Source organism: Spermophilus citellus (genome assembly GCF_964194105.1).
Source record: "Spermophilus citellus genome assembly, chromosome: 11".
Lineage (NCBI taxonomy): Eukaryota > Metazoa > Chordata > Mammalia > Rodentia > Sciuridae > Spermophilus > Spermophilus citellus.
The window spans coordinates 111,736,558-111,762,792 of NC_138192.1; the positions used below are offsets into that span (position 1 = coordinate 111,736,558).

At 34.7% G+C, this 26,235-nt stretch overlaps 1 protein-coding gene across 3 annotated transcripts in view; it reads right to left on the reverse strand.

The window, feature by feature from the left end:
* Window positions 1-26,235, reverse strand: part of ERBB4 (erb-b2 receptor tyrosine kinase 4) — a 1,081,463-nt gene that overhangs the window by 152,787 nt on the left and 902,441 nt on the right. For all 3 annotated transcript variants that reach the window (XM_081261308.1, XM_081261306.1, XM_081261307.1), the window contains one exon: window positions 18,734-18,919. In XM_081261308.1, the coding sequence (XP_081117434.1) occupies window positions 18,734-18,919 (186 nt within the window). The remainder of the gene's footprint in view (window positions 1-18,733; window positions 18,920-26,235) is intronic.

Here is a 26,235-nt window from a genome sequence, read left to right on the forward strand (position 1 = left end):
GTTTACCCCAATGTTTTCACTTTATAAATTGTTTATCAGCTTCTCCTATGCTCACCAGAAGGGAAAACAGAATGCAAGAATCAGAAAAACAAAATCAGGGCTCTATCTCTGATGGTAGCAACATCAGTAGCTTGGAGAATACTTTTCTGTGGGTTGCATTTTTGGTGGTTATTTTCATTCTCCCTTGCCTACAATCCAATTTCTTTTAGATCCATATGGTGCCAATTTCTTGAAAGCTTATTGTAGTAATATTAAAAATCTCAATCTAAATATCAAATTAGTCCCAGATCATAGGAAATAAATCTATGTGGGTTCACAAAATTTCCCCTTCAGGCCTTAAGATTCAGTTATTTGTTTCTTTGTTTCTTATGAGGAATAAATTGTTTTTAATGTTGCATTTTATAAAGGACTTAGAATGTGTGGGTGTCCCCCAAAGTACTTGACTTTTGTGGTATTTTAAAAAAACAATCATAACTTGGAAAAATTTCAATATTTGAGTGATGATAATAAAAATTGCTTTGGGCTGAAATTCTGTGTTCTGCATCACACTCCACAGAAAAGTCACGGCCAAGTAATAAACCTGGAAAATATGGGTTTATAATGGAAATGTTGACAGACTGTAGCAGGTGCTGCTGTAATATCTTGAATTTGATTTAAAAGAAGTTTTCAATAATGCTTTCTAAGCCAGTCTTTGGGGGAATTCAAGTTTAAAAAGAAGGGCTTTCCACTATCTCTACCTCAATGATTGATGAAAACATGAGGAATTTGTGACCAGATACCTTAGGACACCTATAAATAAGATCATGTGTATCTCTAACAGGAGATCAAACATGAAGAAGCTTCTGTTCTTAAAGAAGCCACCCAGTAAAAGTTCCTCTTTGATGTAATGATGGTCCAAATTTATCATATGGATCATACTGGTATATTCTCAAGTGAGGGTAGGACTGAGTACTAAATATAAATAATAAAGTACTTAGTCCTACCCTCATTTTAGAGGGTACTAAATACTCAGTCATGTTTAATAGAACATTTTCATAAAATAACAAAAACAAGGGTAGCTATGACTCAGTAATTCTAGAAGTGACCAGGTCCCTTATTGCTTTTCTTCTCTCTCTCTGTTTTTATTTTATCTATCTATCTATCTATCTATCTATCTATCTATCTATTTATTTTTTTGCGATGGGGTCTTCCTACGTTGCCCAGGCTGACCTCCAACTCCTTGACTCAAGTGATCCTTCCACCTCAGCCTCCAAAGGAGCAGGGACTATACAGATATGCCACTGTGGTCATCTCATTCTATTGATAAACATAATCTGTGTTTTCCCATATTCTCCATGAAATTATGGTACAAGCTATCTGGTCAAGGTAAGTTTTTATACTTCAAGTTTTACTGATCCTAATAAGAAATAGCAAATATTTCCTTCAACTATCTAAGATTTCCTTCAACTATCTAAATCTGTCAGGCAAGTTGTTAACAATCTGAGGTAGCCCTCTTGTCCCACTCCTAATGTTATGCAAAATAGTGGTCCCGAGAGAGGCAGAGTGTGAAAATGCTTAGGTTCAGTTGAGAAAACTCTGAAGCAGAGTCACAGCCCCATTTATTAGCTATATGACCATGGACATGTTATATGACCTCTTAAAGTGTATTTTCTTATGAAAGGGAAAGAATACAAACAATAATAATTGAGCAATGGACAATGATAATTAATACTAATAAGTAACATTATCAAGTGCTAGTATGTACCAGGCAATGTTGTGTACTATACTCATATTCATTCTTTTAAACATTTAATAGTTTACATCTTATAACTTTATTATAAAAATTAGAAGATTATTTCATGAAATACACTTAGCATAATGTCAAGTATAACTTTAATGTAAATGTTGATGATCCTATTATTACGTGGTTTTCCTTGTTTCATAAATAAAACTTAGGTTAAAGAGACATACAGTCACTATTTCACATTATTGTTACTGCCACAAATTGTCCTGGCAGATCTGTATGAAACCAAATGTTGACAAGACAATCTGTTCCACAAATCCCTGATCTGCCTAGGTCAAGGTTGGTTGTACATCAAGGGCTGGAGAAATTCATGAAATTTTCTCAACCTCACCAAAAAGGACTTATGCTCTTGATTTAGGGATTGACCATATCCTAGGATAGCCCTATATTCTTCCAATTTATAGTAGAAACAGTCATTTCAGGCAGATGTTTTGACTTAATGGGCCAAAGCTTTAAAGATTCAGTCATCTAAAATCTTTAAAGCAAAAGGTAAATACCTAGGCTCAGTATTATTTTAAAGTATAGACAAGTAAAGTAGAAAAGTACACATCATAAGTGTATAGCTCAGTGAATTTCACAAACTGAGTGAATTTAACCATCTCCTAGATGAAGAAAGTACGGATATCACAGGAGCCACAAATGTTAGCTAGATTTTAATGTATATACTCAACCTTGTCCCACTTTTAGTGTTATGTAAAATAGTGGCCCTGAGAGAGGCAGAGTATGGAAATGCTTAGGTTCAGTTGAGAAAACTCTCTGTGACAGAGTCACAGTCCCATTTATTAGCTGTATGACCATGGACATAAACTTAAGGGTTGTGTTAAAAATTTAGCACTTGATGCATTCATGGTGAAAGCTTCATAAATCCTATTTAATTTTAGTAGAATAATTTTGGTAAATCTTTAAACATACCTGAGAGATCATAAAAATAGAGGTGAGGAATCAGTCATTTTATTTAAAATAAAAAATACTTCTAATTTGAAAGCTCAAGTCAATCTGGCATTTAATCTACAAGGGTGTTCATAACAAATCCTTGGCTTAAACCCTATGTACTGTGCTTCCTAATATAGCAACCCCATTAGTAAACCGTGTCCATGCTAATGTGCTTGCTTGGGGCAATAGTCATCAAGCGTCCCTGGTTCTGGTCCTTGCCAGTGCAAATGCACCAGGAGTGTGTGATGTAGTACGGCAATTATACAATTAGCCTTGTCAAGGCATGGACCATGGGGAATAGCAGGATCTTGAAGCTTAAAATGTGGCTGGCTGATAGATGACTGTCATTAAGCTCATCCTTTGCTCACTTTGTGATGGGGTAGACACTGAGCTTAGGAAAAGACTCCTGAATGAATGATAAAATCCCTGACTCACAGCCATTCTTCTTCAGGTGCTCATAACTGTTCACTTTACCCCTCCCTTCCATGACACATATAATCTGTTTATCTCTAAACTTAGCCTGATAAAAAATAATGAAGTGTTGCCAATAAACTCTTTCTAATCAATCAAATTTAGATGATGGAAAGTGAAATTTCACACACATATTGTTTAGCCTAATTCTAACAATGACAATAAAAGGCTCTCAGCAGTCTACATTCCTTTTCACATATATGTATCATATTGGGTGTTGCAGAATTTTAGCTACACAGAGCTATATTCAAAATGTTAATTTCTCCTACTACATTCAAGATATAAATATAAACACTACACATGTGTACATATGCATATATTCACATATCTATATCCATATGCACATATACATCACTCATAATCTATGCATATTTTGAGTTATCATGTATGATGCTAAATGAATTATTCTAAATTTCTGAATTTTCTCAGAAGGGAGAAAGTTGGCATTGAGCCTTAATTGCTTGCTCTCATTCACTTTCAGCCTGTCTTCATTATTAACCTAATTTTCCTCCCTTCTGGATCCAAGCCCTTCTGGGTTTGATTGGGCCAGTCACTTCTGCAGCCAGTGACCTGCTAAACCATTTTCCTATGGTAATTAGATGATACAGCAGTAGGAGTGCAGATGTTCCCACTAAGTAATTGTAAGAGTAATTGTAAGTACTTGTTTGGCTGCTGCATCCCTTCTGGACCACAGAACTGCACACACCCAAGTTCCTCTCACAGCCACCAAAATAATTTTATTAAATGTATAGAGAAAATCCTTTGAAGCAAGACAGCCAAATGACTACTATTAGACTCAAATTGAGTGTCCAGAATACCATATATGTATTTTTTGCATGGCATTTTAATGCACAAAATACATGTTCAGAAGATAGTTTTTAAAGTCATTATTATAAAAATTGATCATGGCAAGACTTTATTCCAATTTTTAAAAAAGAGTCAGAGGTGGGTATGGCTAAAAAGGAATGTCATGAGGTCACAAAAATATCTCCTTATCTTGATTATGGTACCAGTCATATGAATCAACACACTTGACACTGTTTCATAGAAACAAACACACATGCATACATACATCAACATACAAAGTAGTTCACATAAAATTGGTGTGACCTAAATAATCTCTGTGGATTGCACTCATGTCAGTTTCCTGTTCATAGTGCTATTGTTATAGTTATGAATGATGTTATCATCCAGGAAAATGGGTAAAGGGTAAATGGAACTTCTATTTAATGTTTTGTAATTTTGTAATCCATGATAATTACAAAATATTTTTTCTTTAAACTTTTTTTTTAAAGAGCTATCTGGAGAAAGAATTGGCCATAGTCAGATGTAATAAGAAATTAACCTGTGTTTTGTCTTTAGGCCCACTATGATTTTTCTGTTTCTAGTAAATTACTTGATTTCATCCTTTGTTCCTCCTATATGTGATAAAATTCTACTCTTGTCTCTCCAAATTACTGTAAACCTCTAGAAGTCTGTAGGAAAAAGTGTTTCATGCATATATCTGAAAAAGCATGAATATATTTCACAACTTCCTGAGAGCAATATTGTAACACCCATCTATCTCTACAGTTTTAGAAACAAAAGCCATAGGGGAGCAATAAACTAGATATGCCAGTCCTGCTACTTTGATTCTGCATTTGAGAAAATCACTATGCTCCCAAAACCTGCTACAATACCAAGCCTCACAGTCATGACTAATAGATGTAATTGTGAACACTTTGCACACAAGAAGTACAATTTAATCCATTTGGATTGGATAGCTTTCACTTTTCTGTCAAAAAAAAAAAGTACATTAAAAGTACTAACTAAAACATAAATTCACAGAAAGGAAATTAAGTTCTTTACTTTCTGAATGTGTATAGTAGCTAAAGGATAACCTTCACCATTATCGAAAGGCGTAACTTACAAGCTGAATTCAAGTCACTCAGCAGGCCAAACAAAGCCACAGGCAAAGCAAAGCAAAGGGGAAGCTTGCCATTTTATAGGTTAGACAAGAAAAAAACCTAAATGACTTCTCTAAGTGAGAGGCCTTCATATTTCATGCAGACCCCAGGAAACAATTAAGCCTTCAGTGCAATTCTGGGACCTGTGTGCTAGAAACTGCCTCAATAAACTTTATTTTCATCTGGTAGCATTGAGAGTCTCTCTTATCCCTTACTACCCTTTATATATTATCCTCCTTTAAGGCAATGAAAATTTGACACATAAATAAAAAGCATGAGATTGTTTCAGGGAGGGGATATCCACAATTCAAATTCAGCCAGGTGCTTTATCACCAATTTGGGAGGCTGTGATGTTATTAGGCATTCTGATATAAAGATCGAGAGGGAAAACCATTGGTGGAAAGGGGAGCTTTTTAAAAAGTATTCTTGGAAGGCAAAGTAAAATACAAAAAGTACTCAAAAGCAAAACTAAGATAGCTACTCATTTAACATTTTGCAGGGAACAAAGTTCATTAGATCAATTAAAATGATCACAAAAGGTATATGATCTCATATTTTACAGTGAGTTATAATACTTCAATGGTTTTTCACCTAAAATCCAAAGAGATCCCAATTCTTGCAAAATTGAGACTTGGGGGTGGCTCAGGCTGTCAGTTTATCTAAACCAGAACACTTAGGGTAGCTGGATGGTATATAAATTCAAGTCCTGGTTTTGTCAATAAGAACAATTCTGACCTTAATGGACTCTCTTACCTCTTTTGGCTACAGTGCTGCCGTCTCCAACAAAGGCACCTGAGATGGTCTTAAAGCTGGTCTATGACAGCCTCTGGGGCACCCTCAGAGTTCCATGAAGCCCTCTCCACACCTTTTGCTACTGCAGAACAGACTTGATTTTCAAGTAAGAGTCACATGAATCACTCTATTTATTTAAAGTAAATGAATAAAGAGATCTTCTGGAAGTCCTTCCTGCACTAACATTTCAAGAGGTCCTGACATTCATTTTTAAAGATTCACCAGTTCCACAAAAGGACTTCTCCGGACTAGGTCCTTTCCATGTCCTTTTTCTGTTGTTTTCCCTTTCTTTAGTGTAGCCAGCAAAATATTTGACTAAGATATCAGTTAGCATTGTGCTTGTTGCTTTGGAATAAATAAGAACATTTCTATTTCTAGTTTAAGCTCCCCATCTAGAAAGGGTTTTAAAGGATTTTAGTAGTGCTGGATCTAAAACTGCACAGGTATGCAGGAGACAGATCTCACTTAGGTTTTGTTGTTTGAGAACAAAAATTGACTTTTATATATCTAGCAGTGGAAGTAAGGGTGGAACCTCACCAATGTGGCTGAGCAAAGAAACTGAACTCTACAACCTGAATGAGAGAGGTCAAGTTCTCCAATACTCAAGAGGGAATGGGGAATAGGATTCCCCCTGGCGGCTGTTCTAGAAGGGACCTGGGAGTGAGTGAGGAGGGAGTTCTTCTGCTTCTACTTTTACTCTATACCCACAGAGGCTACTAGACCTCTCATGAGATATTGTATGGATGGACAGCCAGGCCTAGGGGAATTGATGGTATGAGATAAGGTTTTATAAGAACATGCTCTGGCTAGCCTAATGTAGGGAGTTAGGTGAAGTAGGAACCCTAGTATTCCAGTCACCCCAGCCTAGCTCTGTTGAACAACAGCCATTCAGTAGAAGAAACTTTGTGGAGACTTCCCAACACATGAGATAAGAATGACTAACCCATTCTGATAGATGTGTACCAAGCTGGAATAATTTTCCCCTGAGTAAAAATTGAATGTATTTAGGGAGTACAATAGGATGTTTTGATATACATATACATAGTAAAATAATTAACATTATGCTAACTAATTTATCCATCATCTTACCTAGTTATCATTGTGTGTGTGTGTATATGTGTGTGTGTATGTGTGTGTGTGTGTGTGTGTGTGTAGAACACTTGAGATCTACTCTATCAGAAAATTTCAAACAATGAGATACATCACTGACAACACTGTATGTTAGGTCTCTAGAACTGCCCATCTTATAACTATAAGCTTATAACATTTGGCAAATATCATCACTTTCCTCCCACCTCAGAGACACTGGTAGCTACCTTAATATGGAATAATTTTAATTTAGAAAAAAAATGTACTACCGTATTCCTGAATCTGGCATCTCAGACTAAATTTATTTCCATTTAACATGAGGAAATTATTAAAAAACAAACAAACAAACAAAAAACACTCTCCTAGAGCAGACTTATCTTTGTCTTGGGATAAACCATAAGAGAATTTTTCATTAATGGAAAGGTAAGCAATGTTCTTCTGAAATGGAAAGCCTTGAAAGCATTGCTCTGTGTAATTAAAAAACAAGTCAATATTTATCAAGCAATATTGTGTGAAGCAATAGGTTATGATAGTGACACATTTTATTCTTTTATCTATAAGACAACCTTATAAGGTAGATATTATTATCTCTAATTTTTAATTAAGGCTGTTCAGAGAGTTTACAAAATCCCAAATTTTATAGCTAGTGACTGGTGGAGTTTGCATTCAAAGCTAGAGATTTTCAATCTGAAAATCTAGTTTCTTTCCATGATAATTATAGTAAATATTAATGAATATTCACTATATTCATGAGCTCAATTAATGAGTACAAATGAATAAAGGATATATATATATATATATATATATATATATATATATACACATACATATATGTGTATATATATATACACACACACACACATACATATATATTTATATATTCTTGTTTCACAGAAACTTTCATCAAATTTTTTAGATTAATATCCATTGCCCCTATTTGTTTATTTATTATTTCAAATTGGGTAATCATAAACTTGATGTATTTTATGCAGGCATGGATATTCTATTTGGCAAAACAGGAAACGATTCTTGAAGGACTCATAACTCTGATTCAGAATTCAAACTCAGATCTTATTTCTTTAAGGTTCATGTTTTTTTTTTTCTGCCATATTATGAGCCTTTCTGTATAAATCATTAATAAATTGACTAATTTTGGTGATAATAAATATTAAATAGTGTATGACTTTGCTTGCTATTATCAAAATGTCTATTGAACATTGAAGCTCTGGTAGGAAGCATGCAGAGCTGATGCATGATCATATTTTCCCCCTTGCAATAGCATTAAGACTGTGTCCATTTGATAGATGAGAAAACAGATAAGACAGTAAGGAATTTATCTAAGTCATTATGGATTATCAGTGGTGGATCTAAAACTAACACCAAGTACTACTTTCTTCTAAATCCTACCCTAATAACTACTGGAGAAGCCAGAATTAGACAGGCAGTCAGTGTAGATAGGTAAATCCAGTCAGGTCAGATCTAGGAGGCCAATTCTGAGTGAGTCTGGGAAGTTGGAGACTGTCCCCTGAGGGATTGAAGAGTTAATTCCTTCAGAGCCCTTCCTCCACCCTTATCAAGAACAGGGATAGGAAAGGCAGCAGAATACAACAGTCACTAATATGGCATTATGTAAAAATTGTGAATGTGTAACTGATGTGATTCTGCAATTTGTATTTGGGGTAAAAATGGGAGTTCATAACTCACTTGAATCAAATGTATGAAAGATGATATGTCATGAGCTTTGTAATGTTTTGAACAACCAATAAAAAAAAAAAGAACTTGCCCCTGCTCCAAACTGTTGCCAAGGTAACCTGTCCCAGGAATTTCCCTTCCCTACAGGGAGCTATAAGGTTGTTAATGTGTCCTTGACTACTCCATCCTGCCCTTCCCCCTTCAGCCCACCTGTTTCCCACCTTTTGGCCACCTTACCATCCTAGGCCTAGTCAGGTGTGCAGGAAGGAGAAAGATCAGGGAGAAAAGGCAGGAGAACAGAGGAAGCCTAGGGCATATAAAAAGGGCAGAACACCTACCTTTTGGGATACCAGGGTACCAGCTGTGGCCCCCTTCACCCTCATGGGAGAAGTCTACATTACCCCTTTTTAAATAAACCCTGCTTCATATGCTTGCCTTGTGTGCTTGACTCATCACCACCGATAATGGATGGTAACAATGGGAAGGTATAATCTCTCATTTCCAACTACATAAAGCAATAGTTTTTATTTTTGTGGTTATTGCGTCCACATTCCCAGTGAGATAGAACAACATGATATATGGATTTTTTTTCAACTTTGATCTTTCTTAAATTCAGTGCAATGGTTAACTTTATATATCAAATTGACTGAGCCATGTGAGTGCCAGGACATCTGGTTAAACACTATTTTCAGCGTGTCCCTGTTTCTCTATGAGATTAGCATTAGTACACTGGGTAAAGCAGAATGCCCCACCTAATGTGAGTAGGCCTTATCCAATCAGTACAAGACCTGAATAGGACAAAGAGGCTGTGCCATAACAGATTTCCTCCTGCCTGGTTGCCTTTGACCTGGGACCTTGTTTTTCTCCTGCATTCAGACTTGAATTAAAACTGGCTCTTCCTGGGTCTTTAGCCTGCTGGCTTTTAGACTGGAACTACACCATTAAATCCCCTGAGTCTCAGGCTTTTGAACTTGGACTGGACCTAGAGAATTGTCTCTACTGGGTGTTCAGCTTGCCCATAAAGATTGAATCTCAGCCTTCATAATCTCATGAGCTAATTCTTTACAATAAATCTCTTTTTGTATCTCTATACATTCTGTTGGTTCTGTTTCACTGAGAACCCTGATTAATACACTTAATATGTTTTAAAAATTATAATCAATAAATGAATCCCTCTTGGTTAGACAAAGAATCTAAGTGACTCTCCTTTGGGATTCAGTTTTCCAATTTCTCATTATGACATGATTCTAAGAAATGTACACAGGTCATGCAAAAATTCACCTCTTTAGTGAAAATAAGTATTGGACACTGATCATTGTTGAAATAAACAAGGACATCCATGTTTCAGAGATCAGGTAAGCTACCGTGAACCTAATGGTATTTACCCCAAATAAAGTTAAGTCACTGAGTTAAAATCATGTCACTGATTTTCTCAAAAGATCTAATAACACTGATCAGAATACATAATGTGTTCAAATTTGAATAATAGTAACAAAAATGGTAAATATTAAGCTATTGTAGTTTTTTCTTCTAAAAGTAGTTATAGAACTACAAAACAAGTCTCTTAATTTTAATTGTGCATTGTCATTACATGGTGTTTAGCTATGACACCAATACTATATCGAATTTAAATATTTATCTTCAATTCTACTTTTCTGCTTTCATAAAATGTAAAAATTTGTGTTAAAATATACACAAAGTATCAATTCAAGAAAATGATAATCACAAATTTCTAACAGTATTAGCTGTCACTATTATAGCATTAAGTGTAATCATAGGTGCCAATTATATCTTTTCATAAAATTTAGTAGGTAGAGTCAGTCCCTTCTTGAGATTATCAATTTTTATTTTTGTGGCTTTGTACATATGTGCATGTGACAGAGGTTACATTTACACACAGAATGTGGTCTTTAAAAAAAATCAGAGGGCTGGGGTTGTAGCTCAGTGGTAGAGTGCTTGCCCAGCATGTGTGAGGCACTGGGTTTGATCCTCAGTACTACTTATAAATAAACAAAATAAAGGTGTTGTGTCCATATACAACTAAAAATATTTTTTTAAAAAATCAGAAATGTCAGCACCTAGTTCATGCATTTAATTTGCATCAGCCATTCAGATTATGAAGTTAGTTTTCATTCATGCAGAAGTAAGTGGCTGAATCAAATGAGAAATTACAGTGTCCTGTCACCTCATGTGTTTGCTGCAAGTGAAAAATGGAAAAAAAAAATGGATAAGGAGTATAAGTGAAGTCTCTGCTCATGTGACACATTCAAGCCTCAAGCAAGACTTCACATTTGTGTATGGAAGAGGAATTTATTTCTGAACGCTGCAATCTTTTCTCCTTTCCATTATTGTGAACTATGTTTTTGAACCAAGGGAGGTTCCAACTCCCAAAAACTCCTAATCTGTCACCAAAAAACAAAGAAAAAGTAAGAACAAAATCCCTGAGCCACAAAAATCAGTTTTACTAGTTCTAATTAGGGAGATGATACAGATAATAAAAGGAATTTGGGGACAAACAAAGTAGAGAAGAAAATGAAAAAAAAAAATTGAGAAATTTGCTAAACTGGCATGAATATCCTGTCAACCTCTGAGAAAATACAAGTTTTCTCTGAAAAAAAAAATTGCTGAAAGCTATTATTTTCAAAAATATAACCAAAAAAATCGTTATTCATAAGCAGAATCTAAAGAACCTTGCTTAAACATATGGGTTAATTTTAATTCATAAAACGATTGAATGATTTTTATTTCCATCCCCCTTTAAGAATTGTGAAGTAGGTAAATTTACAACTCAGGCAATTTGTGAATTATTTTGAAGGGCACAGTGAGCCTCTGACATATTTTTAGTATCATCCCTTCTAGTTTCCAATCATTTACCACCCAAAAAGAAAACCTTAGGAATCCTACATCTGAATTAAACTGCAAATCGATAGAGTACCAGAATAAAATCTGACAATAAAGTAAAATAAGCAGACAAAGCTCTGAGGAAGGTTCAGGACTCTGAAAAATAGTGGCCTATATACAGTACTCAGGCTTTACAAATGCAGCCATAACAACAGCAAAAAGCTACAAATAATATTTCCCTTAGAAAGGAGTCAGGAGCAAAAATGTGTTCAGTAATAGGAGGTCAAACCAATATTGACCTTTTCTAGCTTGAGATGGAAGACTCAGAATTTTCTCTTTGCTCCTCTTCAATAATAGACTGTCTTATTCTAAGAATTACCCCTGATCTCACTTCTCTACTAGTTCACTGGTAGTTTCGCATGTTTTCAATATTACAAACAATCCAATTTTCTAACATGAAAATCAGAAGCCATAAGAGCAAAAGTAGAATAAATAGCATCTTAGAAACCTGGGTAAGAAAGTACAGGAAGATAGGAGGGGCAGGTGACCTTCTCTCCCATCCAGCATGGTCTCATACATCAAAATTTTATAACTAGGATTTAAGAATCAGTCATCTGTATTTTAAAAATGACATCATTAGGATATCCTGGCTATACAAATATGTCTTGCTTTATTATCATGTCAGATAATACTCCAAATAACAAATAGTGAATATTCTTTCTTTATGCTAAACAGCATCCTTAACATATTACAAATTTTGTCTTATATTCATAATTACTCTATGAAACAGATACTATTATTCAGGGGCACAGAGAGGTTAACTAACTTGTCTAAGGCCACACAGCTCATAAATTGTAAAGGTGGAATTTGAACCTAGGCAATCTGTTCTTGAGTCTGTGGGCTGAATGTGCCAGATTATACATTTTCGCTTCTTAATTTATAGTGTCACTTATGACCTGTATCTATAACATATCAAACAGTTTATAGAACTGTTTGATTGTCCATTATTGTAATAGTTGGAACATTATTTGAAGAAATTCTAATTATTCATCTAGTACTTTCTCCTGAAAATGTGACATAGAAACTGATGATAGAACACATCTTTGTGAAGCCAATAAAAAGTATTATTCATACACAAATGGAGCCCAATTTTTCATTTCTCTGGCTGCACATGGTGCAGAGTCATACCAGTAGAGTAATCATACATGTATTTAGGGTAATAATGTCTGTCTCATTCTACCATCCCTCCCATCCCCACACCCCCTCCCCTCCCCTCACTCCCCTCTGCACAATCAAAAGTTCCTTCATTCTTCCCTACCCTGTCCCCTGATGACTAAGGATCAGTACAGCTTATGAGAGAAAATACTTGGCCTTTGGCTTTTGGGGGATTGGCTTATTTCACTTAGCATGATATTCTCTAGTTCTATCCATTTACCTGAAAATGCCATAATTTAATTTAATTTAATTTATATTTTTTTGGTATTGGAGATTGAATTCTGGGGCACTCGGCCGCTGAGCCATATCCTTAGCCCTATTGTGTGTTTTAGTTAGAGACAGGGTCTCACTGAGTTGCTTAGTGCCTTGCCTTTGCTGAAGGTGGCTTTGAACTCACAATCCTCCTGTCTCAGTCTCCCAAACTGCTGGGATTACAGGCATGCACCAGTGTGCCCGGTCAGTGCTGATTTCATTCTTCTTTAAGGCTGAGTAATATTTCATTGTGTATATGTGTCAAAATGCACCCTACTGTCATGTATAACAAATTAGAAAAAATTAAAAACTTTTTTTCAAGTAAAAAAAAGTATTATTTATAACAGAATATGCCTATGGAATTGATAATGAGACACAACTACAGTAAAACGATGTGCTCCTTCCCAGTCTGCAGATTTAGAAGTGCCATGTAAGGACAGCAGGTCACTTAAAGCTGCAGTGGTGTGTGTGTGTGTGGCGGCGGGGGGGGGGGGGGGTGAATGGGAAGAAAAAGTGCAAAATGGTTTAGAGACCTGGCTTGGGAGAGAGATATAGAATGCAGGGCATCAATACACCAGTGTGTCTTTTAGAACTTCTAATTTTTCTCATCTATAATATAGTAAAATAGTGGGTTATAACCTGATAGAATTTTTAGTAAAGACTAACATGATATGTAAAAAAAAATCCAGCAGATTCCAGGTGTGCAGCATAGGCTCGATACCTGCTCTAGTCTGGATCTTAGATGTCCTCCAAAGCCCATGCGTTAAAACACAGTTCCCATGAGAGGTGGTGGAAACTTGTAGAAGTGGAGCCTAATTGGAGGTCTGGTCATTGGGGGCACACACTTGAAGAGAATTGTGAGACCCTGGCCTCTTCCTCTTTCTCCCTTTAACATTCCAGTTGTGAGGCAAATGGCTTTTTTGGTCCACCACTTGCTGCCTGCCATAATGTCCTACCTTGTCAGAGGCCCAAAAGCAATGATCAACCAACCAACTGCCTATGGATGGAAACTTCCAAAGCCATGAGCCAAAGGATCCCTGTTCTCTTTATGACTTGTCTTATTTCAGGAATTTGAGAAAATGGAAAGTTAACAAACATATTCCGTATGGATTGACTCATTATCAATGCTATTCACCATGAAGTTCTTCACTCGAAGCCCACAACACGCTTTTCAGAATTTCTAATTTGTCAAAAAAGACTACTTGTCTAACTTTTCAGCAACAACTGTGAAAGAAGGAATTGTCATCATGACCTTACATCTTAGTTTCCTAAGCCATCGAGAAGGCATATGATATTGTATGAACATGAAACAAAACCATGTTATGCTGGGCTTCTGGAGTGAATAGGGCCACCTATAAGTAGATGACTTTGATGTTTAAATGTGTGTCTTTTATTACATAAAATTTTGTAGAATGATCAATTAATGAAAGAATGGATAGAAAATTTTGAATGTTAATGAAAATATTTTAAAAATACTTATTTCCTTGTACATGACAAGATAGTTCAATGGTTCTATTATTCATTTATGACCTCTCTGGACTTAATGAAGTTACTTAAGTTCTTTATATTTCTATTTATCTGTGAAATGGTGATACCTATCTCACAGATATGTGATGAGACATATCAATTAATTAAAAATATACACAGTCAGTCCTTGCCCAGAAGAAATGTTTGGTAGTGTCAGTTGCGAGCACTGTTTCTTCTGAGTACTGTTCAATGTTCCACAGGTATGTTATAACACAAAAATAAATTGATTACTTTAGAGCATCATCTCTCCCTTCACCGCCCAGTTTTATCAACAACAACAACAACAACAAAGAGATGCAAGCAAGATAATAGCGGGTACTGGGTCAATCATGATAAAATCTCAGACACTTTCTTGAGTCTGTCTTGATGAGAATTGGAAGCAAAGAAAAAGAAGCCTCTAAGTTACTGAACTAGGTATTTGTAAAATATTTGTCTTCACTCAGACAATATTACCTATATTTCACAGACATTTATGAAACAATTTTCTGTTTTATGGCTTCCAACCTATAGCTGATAATGAGACTGTATTTCAACATTTCATATTCTAGAAGCTGAGCAAGGAAATGTACATGGGTTATTTTATTTAATCTCCAAATCATAATAAAGAAGTACATTCATTTTTTTATTGCTTTAACTAATAACCACAAATTTAGTGGCTTAAAACAATGTATATTTATTCTCTTACTGCTCAGGAGGTTAGAGGCCAGAAATCAGTTTAACCACACTAAAATCAGGGTATGGGCAGACCTGTGTTCCTTTGGGAGACTATAGGAATGCCTTTCCATTTCCAGTGTCCAGAGGTAGACTACATTGCTCAGTCTGTGGCCCGATTCCATCTTCATGGTATATCACTCCGACGCTTGTTCTGTGTTTTTTGTCTTCAATTTTTAAGCCTAGTCCTTCTTCCTCCCACTTAATAGGTCCCTGTTCTCATGCTGAGCCCACTTGAATACTCCATGGATACCCCTCAACCGCAGACTCCAATTTGATCACATTTGCAAAGCCCCTTCTAACATGAAAAGTAACATATTTACCAATTCTGGGAACAGGATGAAGCCTTTTTTGGAATTAGGATGTTATTCAGCCTATCAGACCTCTATTCCTGTGGGTTCTGAATCCAAGGATTCAACCAATGGGAGAAAAAAATATATATATTTATATATAAAATATCATATCATAACATATCTAGTAATTTTTTCTAATCGCTATTCTCTAGACATCACAGTATAATTATGATTTACAAAGTATTTGCATTGTATTAGGTATTATAAGTAATTTGGAAGTGACTTAATGCATATGGAAGAATATTTACAGGTTTTATGCAAATACTATGCATAATGTGGCAAGGCAGGTGCTCTGCACTGAGCTACAGCCCCAGCCCAGATCTGTTGATTTTGAAGATTAGAAAATATAAAAATTATTAACTATATTACATACACAGAAAAAAAAGGATTCAGAGAGTTTGGATGACAATAAAAGACACAAAACTGCAAAGTAGGCACCAACATAATAATGAAGGTATGTCTTTCTGACCCTAATGCTGCTTCCACTATACAACTCCATCCCTAAACAAGGGAAAAAGATAAAGAAAGGACACTCTCCTTCAGGGTACTTTTTGTTTTTTATTAGTTAAGGTATGAGTTAAGTATTGCTTTAATGAATACTACATATAAGACTCTAATTTTAGGAATAGATTTAAGAATAGATTTAAGAATCAGACTTAGCCATGGGGTAGCCTCATATTTCCTTACATTTAAATACCTGTAACTCCTAAATCTGAACAACTTTGATTATTTGATGTTTCTAGATCCACGACTGCAAATTTTTTCTAATGTGCTATGTCTATAACTGAACACTTGATTATCCTCTAAACACATTCATCTCTCATCCTTCACCATCTCAGGAAATGGCACCCACCATACTCGTCTTTGTCCCCTACCACATGTAATTAATAATCATTCAACTTGGGTTTTTACACAAAAATATCTCTTCATTCCATCTATTTCTCTTTGTTTGCATTGCCCCCAGAGTCTGCACTGGAATCCTCATTTCCATTCTTTATTGACTTCAAATAATCTCTATACATAAACGCGTGATCTCTTTAGACCATAAATTTTGTCAATTCCATGTTAAAATATTTCATAACTACCTGCTGAACTTAATTAAAACCCAAACTTTCTATGCCTTACAGGGTAATCACATATCCCATTCTATTTAGGATCTTCCTGTGCCAGTTGTCCGGAAGTGACTAGTAACAGAGTCCCCTTTCACTTCTAAAATTGTCCCATTGGATGATAACTTACCTGCTTACCTTAAGTAGGGTTCCCTGTAATCTTCCCTCTAAGTAATTCTTCCCATAGCCAGTTTTCTACCTCAAAACTTATTGGTCATTCTCTTAAGTCTACCCTATAATTATTTTTCTTCCAGATGGTATATAACTGTATACTTCATCTTGAATGTTCAGCCTATTAGGATGTGCAGAGAGAATCAGACCCAAGTCTGTTATTTACCTATATGTTCCTCCTTTAGCAAGTCAGCATAATATCTTATATAAGTGCCTTCAAGTATTTGTTGAAGGATTAATGATTAAACAAGTTTTCCATAAAAAAATCAAAAGAGATTTATAAAAACATAGTAAAGCATTTAAATAACAGAAATGTGTTCAAAATGCCAATGATCGACATTAATGTAGAAGAGAAAGTAATCACATTTTTCTGGAGAAAATGTTGAATAGGGAGGGCTTGGCAGAGAAGAAGACCAATCAGTGTTGATGGATGAATAAGACCATGCTGTGTGAATCAAGAAGATATAAGAAAAAAACTTCAAGCAGAGAGAAAAAGAGTATAAAACTGTGTGGTTACTCCAGGCACTCAAAGTAGTTTCTATCATTAGAGTATATAGTGATGTATAAATGATAATATTAATGCCATGGATTCCTAAAGACAAAACTTAAATTGTGGAGAACACAGCAGGAAATACAGAGAGAGCTAAGAAATTTAAATCTTAGCTATGTTTTTATTTATAGTACTAGGATGATTTGAGAATAAACACAAAATTATAATACATAGTCCTTAAGGAAACTAAATTGAACCTTACCGTATATAAAACTAAGCTAGGCTTTTCTCTCAAGTAATTCTGAGGTTTGCATTTGTAAGAATTGTCTCAAATTTCTGCTTTTGGTAATGGACTTTTATTCATTCTTAGATTGCAAAAATAAATAGGGAAAGACTAGTAAATTAATATTTTGCCATTGATAAGTATGAAGAGTAATATGTCTATAAAATCTATAAAACATCAAATATTTTGAGTAAATTAAGAGTTAAAATAGTGAATTTAAATTTATCACATTCCCTATTTTTTAGGAAAGAGAATTTTCTTCAAGAAAGTTTCTAGTACAAGAAATCATACATAGATTTTTTTTTTAAATAAGAAAATGTGTATACCTTTGTGGAATATGGTTGTAAATGCTTTGTGTGTTCTTAGAGTGCTTCTGAAGTTAGAGCTAACATTTAAATTTGAAGAATTCATTTACAAATTTGGAACTATAGGCCTTATTGAAAAATTATATCTGATAACTGGCAATGTTCTCCAAATCATAGGCTTCTCAAGGGCAATAGTTGTTCTCTGGTTCACCACAGAGCCACCTCCCCCATTACCAAGCTCACTCCCCTTATGTATGCTACATGCCTGAGCTCTTGTGTGAAGTTAACCACTGAAGACCAGCTGAAGACTTCCCAAAGGGTTAGGAAAATATTTAGCATTGTATAATTCATGGTTATTGACAATTCTACCATATACTGTAATAAAATCAGCTAACAATGGAACAACTTGGACATCCAATCTTTTCTTTCTTAATTTTGTTTGTTAACTATACTAGAACAAACAAAAAATCAAAGAAATCCAATATAGTAATTTTTCCCTATGACTAGCAAGCTTTTTATTTTGGCCTCTCAATACTCAATATAACACAAATGGCACAGTAATGGTAATCCAAACATATGAGTAGATCATGTGAATTATCTGTGTTTGGCATGCAGGTACCACCTTATAATGCATCTTTAATATATGGAAAATAAATTTTTGTTTGTTTTAATGGTTTGAAAGACTTGACATGTTTTCAATTTCCAAACTGTTCCAGATTAGGAGATATAAACACAGAAGTGTCATTTCCATAGGAAGTGACAGCACTTACCTTAGCTATCTGGACACACCAGTTCAGCAGCAGTTGTGATCCAATGTTATCCTTGTGTTCATGGACATATTCCAGCAGGCAGCCGTGGGGCATCAGCTGGGTAACCAGCTGGATGGTTGGGCTTAGACACACACCCAATAGGCGGACTAGGTGTGGATGGTCCATGCTGGCCATGATCAGAGCTTCCTGTAAGAAGGAAAAAAAATAATACCAATATTTCAACTCAAACTTTCAAACACTTATGGTTGCATTGTTCTGATGGTGCTGATAATGTTTTTGAAAATATACTCAATTACAAATGAAAAGATATTATTGCAACTAGTCTTAAAGTGATTTAAATAAAAACAAAGCCTATATACTCAGTAAAATGTAAGTGGTTATAGAATAAGTATCTATAAAATTAATATCAATGTGTTCTCTTTTGAAGTATGAATAATATTTTATTACTCCCAAGTACATTAAAGTGAATCCCAGCTTAGGCCATGGATTTTTAATTCTTGACCTTCATTCTAGGGTACAATAATCCATACAAATGCAGCCATCTGCAGATAGAGAAACACAACCCAATTTTAAGACATCTATTATTAGTGTAGAGTTGGTCAGTGTTAAGATGGTAAAATGTACAAATAGTAAATATGTAAACATATATATTACAAAATACCCAATTTATATACAAGATTAAACATTTGAATAATACATTTTGATCCATAATCTTTACTGAAATTTATTTTGTTTTCAAAATTACAAGTGATTCTTAGTCATAGATTCATAAAATTTGAGAGCTACATGGTACTATAAAATTCTGTCTACTCAAATTTCTTATTTTGTGAATTGATAAAAAGTTCTAATTTGTTGATCATAACCAAAAGACAACTTTCCTTAATGGAAATAAAAAGTGGACACATAATGGTTACTTAGAGTATCCTAAAGTTTGCCTCCAATCAAAAGTTATTATAAACATTTTGGGCATAATTTGAAACACATATTACCATAAGGGATATGTTAATACACGTTGCTTTGATTTGATTTGTGCTTTTAAGTAATAAAATAATTTTTGAAAACAATAATGAAATTTTGTTCACATAAGGCCACATAATTTCACCTACATAATATGCTTGACAATAATATTAATTTGAATCTAATAATAAGGAATAAATAAACGAATCCACATTTTAGGACAATCTAGAAAGGAACTGGTCTGAACTCATTAAAAATGTCATGTGAGAGATACAAAAAAGGATATTCAAGCTAAAATCCATTATAAAGACAAGGCAATGCTATGTCTTTGATTGATTTCTGAATTAGAAGAAAAAACACACACTACAGAGAATATTATTCTGAAAATTGGGGAAATATGTGAATAGGTACTATCTATTATGTAAATACTATGCCAGTATTAAATTCTAAAGAATGATAAAAGTATTATGGATATATGGAAGAATTTTCTTTGATTCTTGGAGATCCTGAAATAGTTTGAACAAAGTATTTTATGTCTGCAATTTTCTTTTAAATGGTTTCCTCTGAGAGAAGGAAAAAAAGAAAATGAGCAATAAAGAGGGAGGGAAAGAGAGATTTGGAATATGTGTATGTATTGATTTGTGTGTTTGTTATACAAATCCGTAAGCATACACAAACATACCCATAGGGGGTTGTACATACATGGTAATTTGATATCAATTTATCTATATGCAGGTACTGAAAGTTCATTGTATTCTTCTTTTTTTTTTTTTTTTTTCAGTGCTGTGGATTGAACCTGGGGGCTTCAGCCTGCTAGGCAAGCACTCTATCACTGAGTCACATCCCAGCCCCCTCCCTGTGTTATTTAAACATGTTCTGTAGCTTTGATTTTTTTTTTTTTAACAACAACAACAAAAAATTAAGGTCTGAATGCTCTGTTGAGTTTCTGTTTAAGACGGCCTGGCAGGTTTAATACATGAATTGCTTCCATTCCCTCTCAATTTTACTATATTGAGAATAAAGGAATTAATAAAAACATAATAATAGAGTGGAGACAATAGACTAGAACAATAAAAGTAGACAGTGGTTGACTCACGGCAACTGACGTAGCAAACTTAAGAAGTCAGAAGCCTCACTGAGCAGGAGGAGAAAACTAAGACGCAATCCAGTGCTGGGCACCAACAAAGGTTCCGGTGTATTAGCACGCACACCTCTGTTGATGATGGAAGAAGGACCAATTTCATCAGAATTGCTTCAAAATACACTTACGAACCACTTAGATTATAGGGCTCTGTCTCCACCTTTTGGAAAGCTCTAAACTGAAAGGATTGTGGACTGTGGATGTCAGGCACAATGGAAAGACAAGTATTCTGGGGAAAACACTGTAAATTCATATAAGATAGAAATATAGACCGCCCATGGGTTCCTTCTCCTAAATGGATCTGTTACTTCAAAATTCTGAAAGTTTTGTTTAAACCTAGAATTCTGTTCTCAGCAAAATGTCAACCAAGTGAGTGGACATCATAGATATGTCCAGACATGCCAGACCTTTAAAAATGTACTTTTCCTGCTTTTACTGCTCTGCTAAATGTGCTCATCAAGGGTGGGGAGAGATTTAAAAGAGTCCAAATGGAGTAAACAAGGATTCAACATGAGATTTTGAAATCAAGAATGATAGTAAAGGAGTATTCCTGAATAAATGCTGTAGAGAAGACTGAGATAGCAGTCCAACTAGATTGCGACAGGATACAACACCCTGGAAATCAAACCCACAAAGTTGTGCTTGATAGAATACATAAAGAGTTGAAAATATAGTAAGAGGGCATTTATTTTTTCTAACCAGTGTTCAAGTTTAGTTCAGAAAACTAAACTTAAGTAAAAAGAAGAAATGAATTTGAAGAAAAGACAAATATATGCTCCAGAAAACACATTCACCACACAGCATAGCTGAAATAGTTAAATAATCATAGTAATACAAGCACAAAATATTGATGCAAGTAGAAATCACAGTACTATACTGGAAAAAAAGGGAGGCATACTTTTGCAAGGAGGTGATAGGAATGGTGTGAAAAGCACATTCCTGTGTTGATAGTGAGAAACTGTTAAATGACGTATAAACCTGAAAATTAAGAGTTGAGAGTCTAAACATATTTAGACATATGGAAGAAAGTAACAGAAAAAAAATATCATGCAAGTAGACAGTGTTCGCTTTGGGACATAGAAAATGTGGGTAGGAAAGGAAGAGGCGGGTAGGCAGAGCACAACTTTTTCCATCATTACCCATGTAAAAGTAATGGACTTGAAAATTATCATCTTAAAATGATTTAGGAGGACATTGCCAGTTCTAACCTCTGCTACTATTTTAGTGGTATTGAGCTCAGCTGTGTATAAAGGTAATTCGCAGCTATGGAGTGTGTCTCAAAAAGTGTGTGGATTTCCTGGATCTAGCCAGGGTTTCATGTGAGGTCTAACAGTTGACTTTTTGAGAAAAGAAGAAAGGGGCAGCATAAGAACATGCCCAGAGAAAGGAGTGACTCAGGCCAAACAGAAGAAATAAGCTGATAAGGTGGTATCACCCAGTCTCAAAGGATTTTTTGTTTCTGATCCTTTGTGGCAGAAGTTGAAATCACTGTTTTCCAAGTAGAAAAGTCTTTCAGTTTCCCCTTCCTTAGGTGCCCCAGGGAACCAGAATAGTCACAGAATTCATGTGGACTATCTGCATCCACTAGGTTGCATAGATTTTGGTCTCACTCACTGTATATTTCATTAAATATTTGAAATAAAGCAAAGCAGTACAGTTATAAAGAGAGTACAGATATGAGTATATATGTGCATGTTATGAGTATGGATATGAATGCTAGCCAAATTAAATAATTACTCTAATAATAGCTGCTTGTACTCTTAGTGTAACTAGAGAGTTCCTTCACTGAATTTTAATATGCACACATATAAAACATACACATACAAAAAAAATGAACAAAACATCTAATTGGGTTAAGTATCATAATTAATTATATACTAGATAGTTAGATACTAAATGTTAGGTATCTGATCAAATTAAACTCATACTGATTATATTCTGTCTCTTATGGCCCTCAGTTTTTCATTCATATAAGAATCATCTAGGTTTATCATTACTAAGTGTAGCTTTCCTGACGCCATACCCAGGTAATCAGATTTAGACATAGAATTTGGGAATCTGCTTTTACAGTAAACTCCCCAGCTAAAGCTAGTGTAGGGAGCATGAAACTTTGAGAACCTCTGGTACATCTCAATCTCCTGTGTGTCTCCACAATCCATGGCAAAAGGGAAATACAGCAGTTATTTGATCCTTAGTATAAACCTGGGAAGCAATTGAAAGAGGTGAACACTCTCAGTTGCAAAATGAGGCAACAGGATCAATGAGATTCCTGGTTAGATCACTAGTCGGTAGCAAATCAGATTTAAAACTTAGAATTTCTGAGTGTTAGCTCTGCATTACTTCAATGGTAAAGTATTGTCATTTTTACTTCAGTTCCGTCAGCACCTTACACTGTTAACAAGGCGGCTTCATACACTTAGAATTAGCCATACCTGGAATGAATTGGGTCAAAAATGTGCTTTAGTCCCTGAGGAGCAGCTAAAATCAAACAATGAATTTGTGCTAACAGGTAAACTGCCATCACACATAATTCCAGAAAAAAAAATAATACACATTTTTTTTCTGATTTACTGAAAGTTATATTTGGTACAGGCCATTTCCTAATGTAAAGAAAACAATGATATTTAAGGTAGAAGAAAAATGTTGAGGTTATTTTTGCCTTTGCTTTTAGAATTAAATATATAAAATGATTATTTTTTCCTCCTACAATTCAAAGAGCAATGATAATTCCATTCTAAATATGCATTTGAGAAGTTTACATTAGAGGACTTTTCATGTGAAAAGTGAAAGCTCCCTTAAAAAAAATCTATTAGTAAGTCCTGGCAAAAAAGCTGGGTTTGTATTAAGGAAAATTGCTCCTCACAGTACAAAGAGTATTTGAAACCAAATTGTAGAGTATTTGCATAATAGTTCTCTTTTTTTTGAGAAAGAAAAGATGAACAAGACACTAATTGTAGGTTTTATTTTTTTCATAAAGGAAATAGCAGATGGCTTTTTAGAGGATGGGGGAATAGATAAAGGAAAGGGAATGAGGATCATTTAGAGTGATGAGTGGGATGGAAAGGGGAAAAAAATCCCAATATTTTAATCATGGAGTGTTTGGTCTCAATAATTTACTCTGTGTTAAAATTAATAATGTCCTCTGTTTCTTATCTCTGTGTGGGGCCTACAGAAGCAATTTTGGATCTTTGTTGCTGTCACTAGAAAATGTCACCAAAGGCCAATGGAATAAATACAAATTGTCAGGTACGTCACCTATTTTTCCTGAAATAAAAAAATTTCTCTGTTTTTCCTTTCCCTGTATAAAATTATTTCTTATATGTGAGTTAGAGAGTTTTCTCATAGGACAGAAGAGAAGAATGTAACAGGTGCTATACTGGAAATCTGAAACAAGAACATATTTCTTTATAATGAGATCTGGTTTGAATATGGACATTTTTCTAAACTACCACGGGACTATCAGGGTACAGACAAAAAAGTCTGAAACATGTATGCCATTACTCTCTAGCCATATGCTATTTATATCTCTATTTCTGTCCAAAGGGAATACATTTCTGCACAATAATAAAAGCAAGCAATACTATTTTTCACATTAAGGTTCTATTTTTCCCAGTCATCATAGATTTATCCCTTACCACTTAAACTTGTTTTCTCATTCATGTTGGTTAGTGATTTTACAAAAAGAAAAAAAAATATATGGTCAGTGAAAACTTATGTGCTCTTTGTTTTAAAAATGTTAACTTCAGCCAAACTTTCAATGTTTTCCTGTCTAAGGACCATTAATTCAATACCCTCCAGCTGAAAATGGAGAAAATCTCATTGCATTAGGGATAAGACAATGAAAAACAGGATAGAGAGAAAGAAAAGATAGACAGTTAATGTAGGCATATAAAACTGTATAATGCAATAGTCAACAGATTTGCAAATGCTCAAGACAAATGCCAACCTGATAGTAAGGATGATGGTGATGAAGAACACTTAGAAGATAATGATAAGCAAAATGATGAAAAATGAAATAAAATTACTGGTCCATAATAGTGTTTTACAAACCTATTTTGCTACAGATGGTACACAGATAATAAAATAAATGAAATCTGCATCTGTTCCTTCATGTCTAGAATAAATAATAATTTACTTGTGCAATTAGGTGGGCAGCAGTTAATATGGTCTCAGTTTAAATTGGTCCACATCATTCAGTGGCCTTAATATGCCCTTCTAATCCCTGCTAACATTTCTGTAGACATTCAACAATCAAGATTAAGTTCCTTCCCATCATTAGAGCCAATCGTTTTCCATCTTCATTCTATATCATTCACCCATTAAGTGTCCAGGTGTTAGATTTAGACACTATTCAACATACCACTCCATAAAGACCTTATTGAAGGTCTTCACTATGTAAGGTGGAATTCTACTTTCTGTCTGTGTTGTCTCCCTTCCTCCTGATCAAGGTTACACTGAATTTTTCTTCATGCTTATTTTATTTTTCTATTCCTTTAGTTAAATGTTGATTCACTTAAAATATTTATTGAGGTCCTGCTGTTCATCTGGGAATGTGATTGACACTTTGTCTACAATGTCATCTCTGTCCTTGGGGAGCTTCTGTTTTACTGGGAGAAGCAACTGATAAACAGGAAATAAAAAATATGTATAAACAATTATAAATTATATTAAGGGACATGGAGAAAACAGGGTGTTGTGATAGATTATAAACAGATAGTTACAGAGTGACTTTAGATAAGGGTAAGTTAAGAAAACATGTTCTGAGACCTGATTTATGAGAAGTTGGATACACAAACACTAGGGAAGAGAATTCAAGGCAAGCCAAGAGCTGATGTATTTTGGAAGCTGTGAGACAACTTTGAGCTTAGAGTTTAGCAAGGGCTATGGTGGCATGAGGTGAGCCTGAAAATGTGGGTAGGGTTTTGCAGGGATGGGAAGTAGATTTATTCCCACATATTTTCATGCTTTATAAATACTTTTCTGATTTTCTTCATTTGCCTCTATTATATGCTGATCTCCAAAGTTAGTGTTACAGAAACATACTTGCCATCATCATGTCATTTTTTCCTCTTGATATTTTCATTTTGCTAATCTGGCTGAAGGCAACTCTCTTCACCTTCACTTTCTAAATTTTGAATATTGTTGGAGAAAACCACAGATTCATGGGGATTTGATACAAATATCCTGTCTGGATCTTCCACAAATAGCTCTTCATTTTAATTTTAAATTTCTTATAGACTCCTTATTTAATTTACTTTGTTCTGAATCTCCACAAGGACAAAAAAATACTCTCTACCTTTTAAAATATTTACTGTGTAAAATGTACTCTTGACACAATTCCATTCTATTCACTTGAATTATTCATCATTATTTATCTTTAGTATAATTTTATCTTTACCTCTTA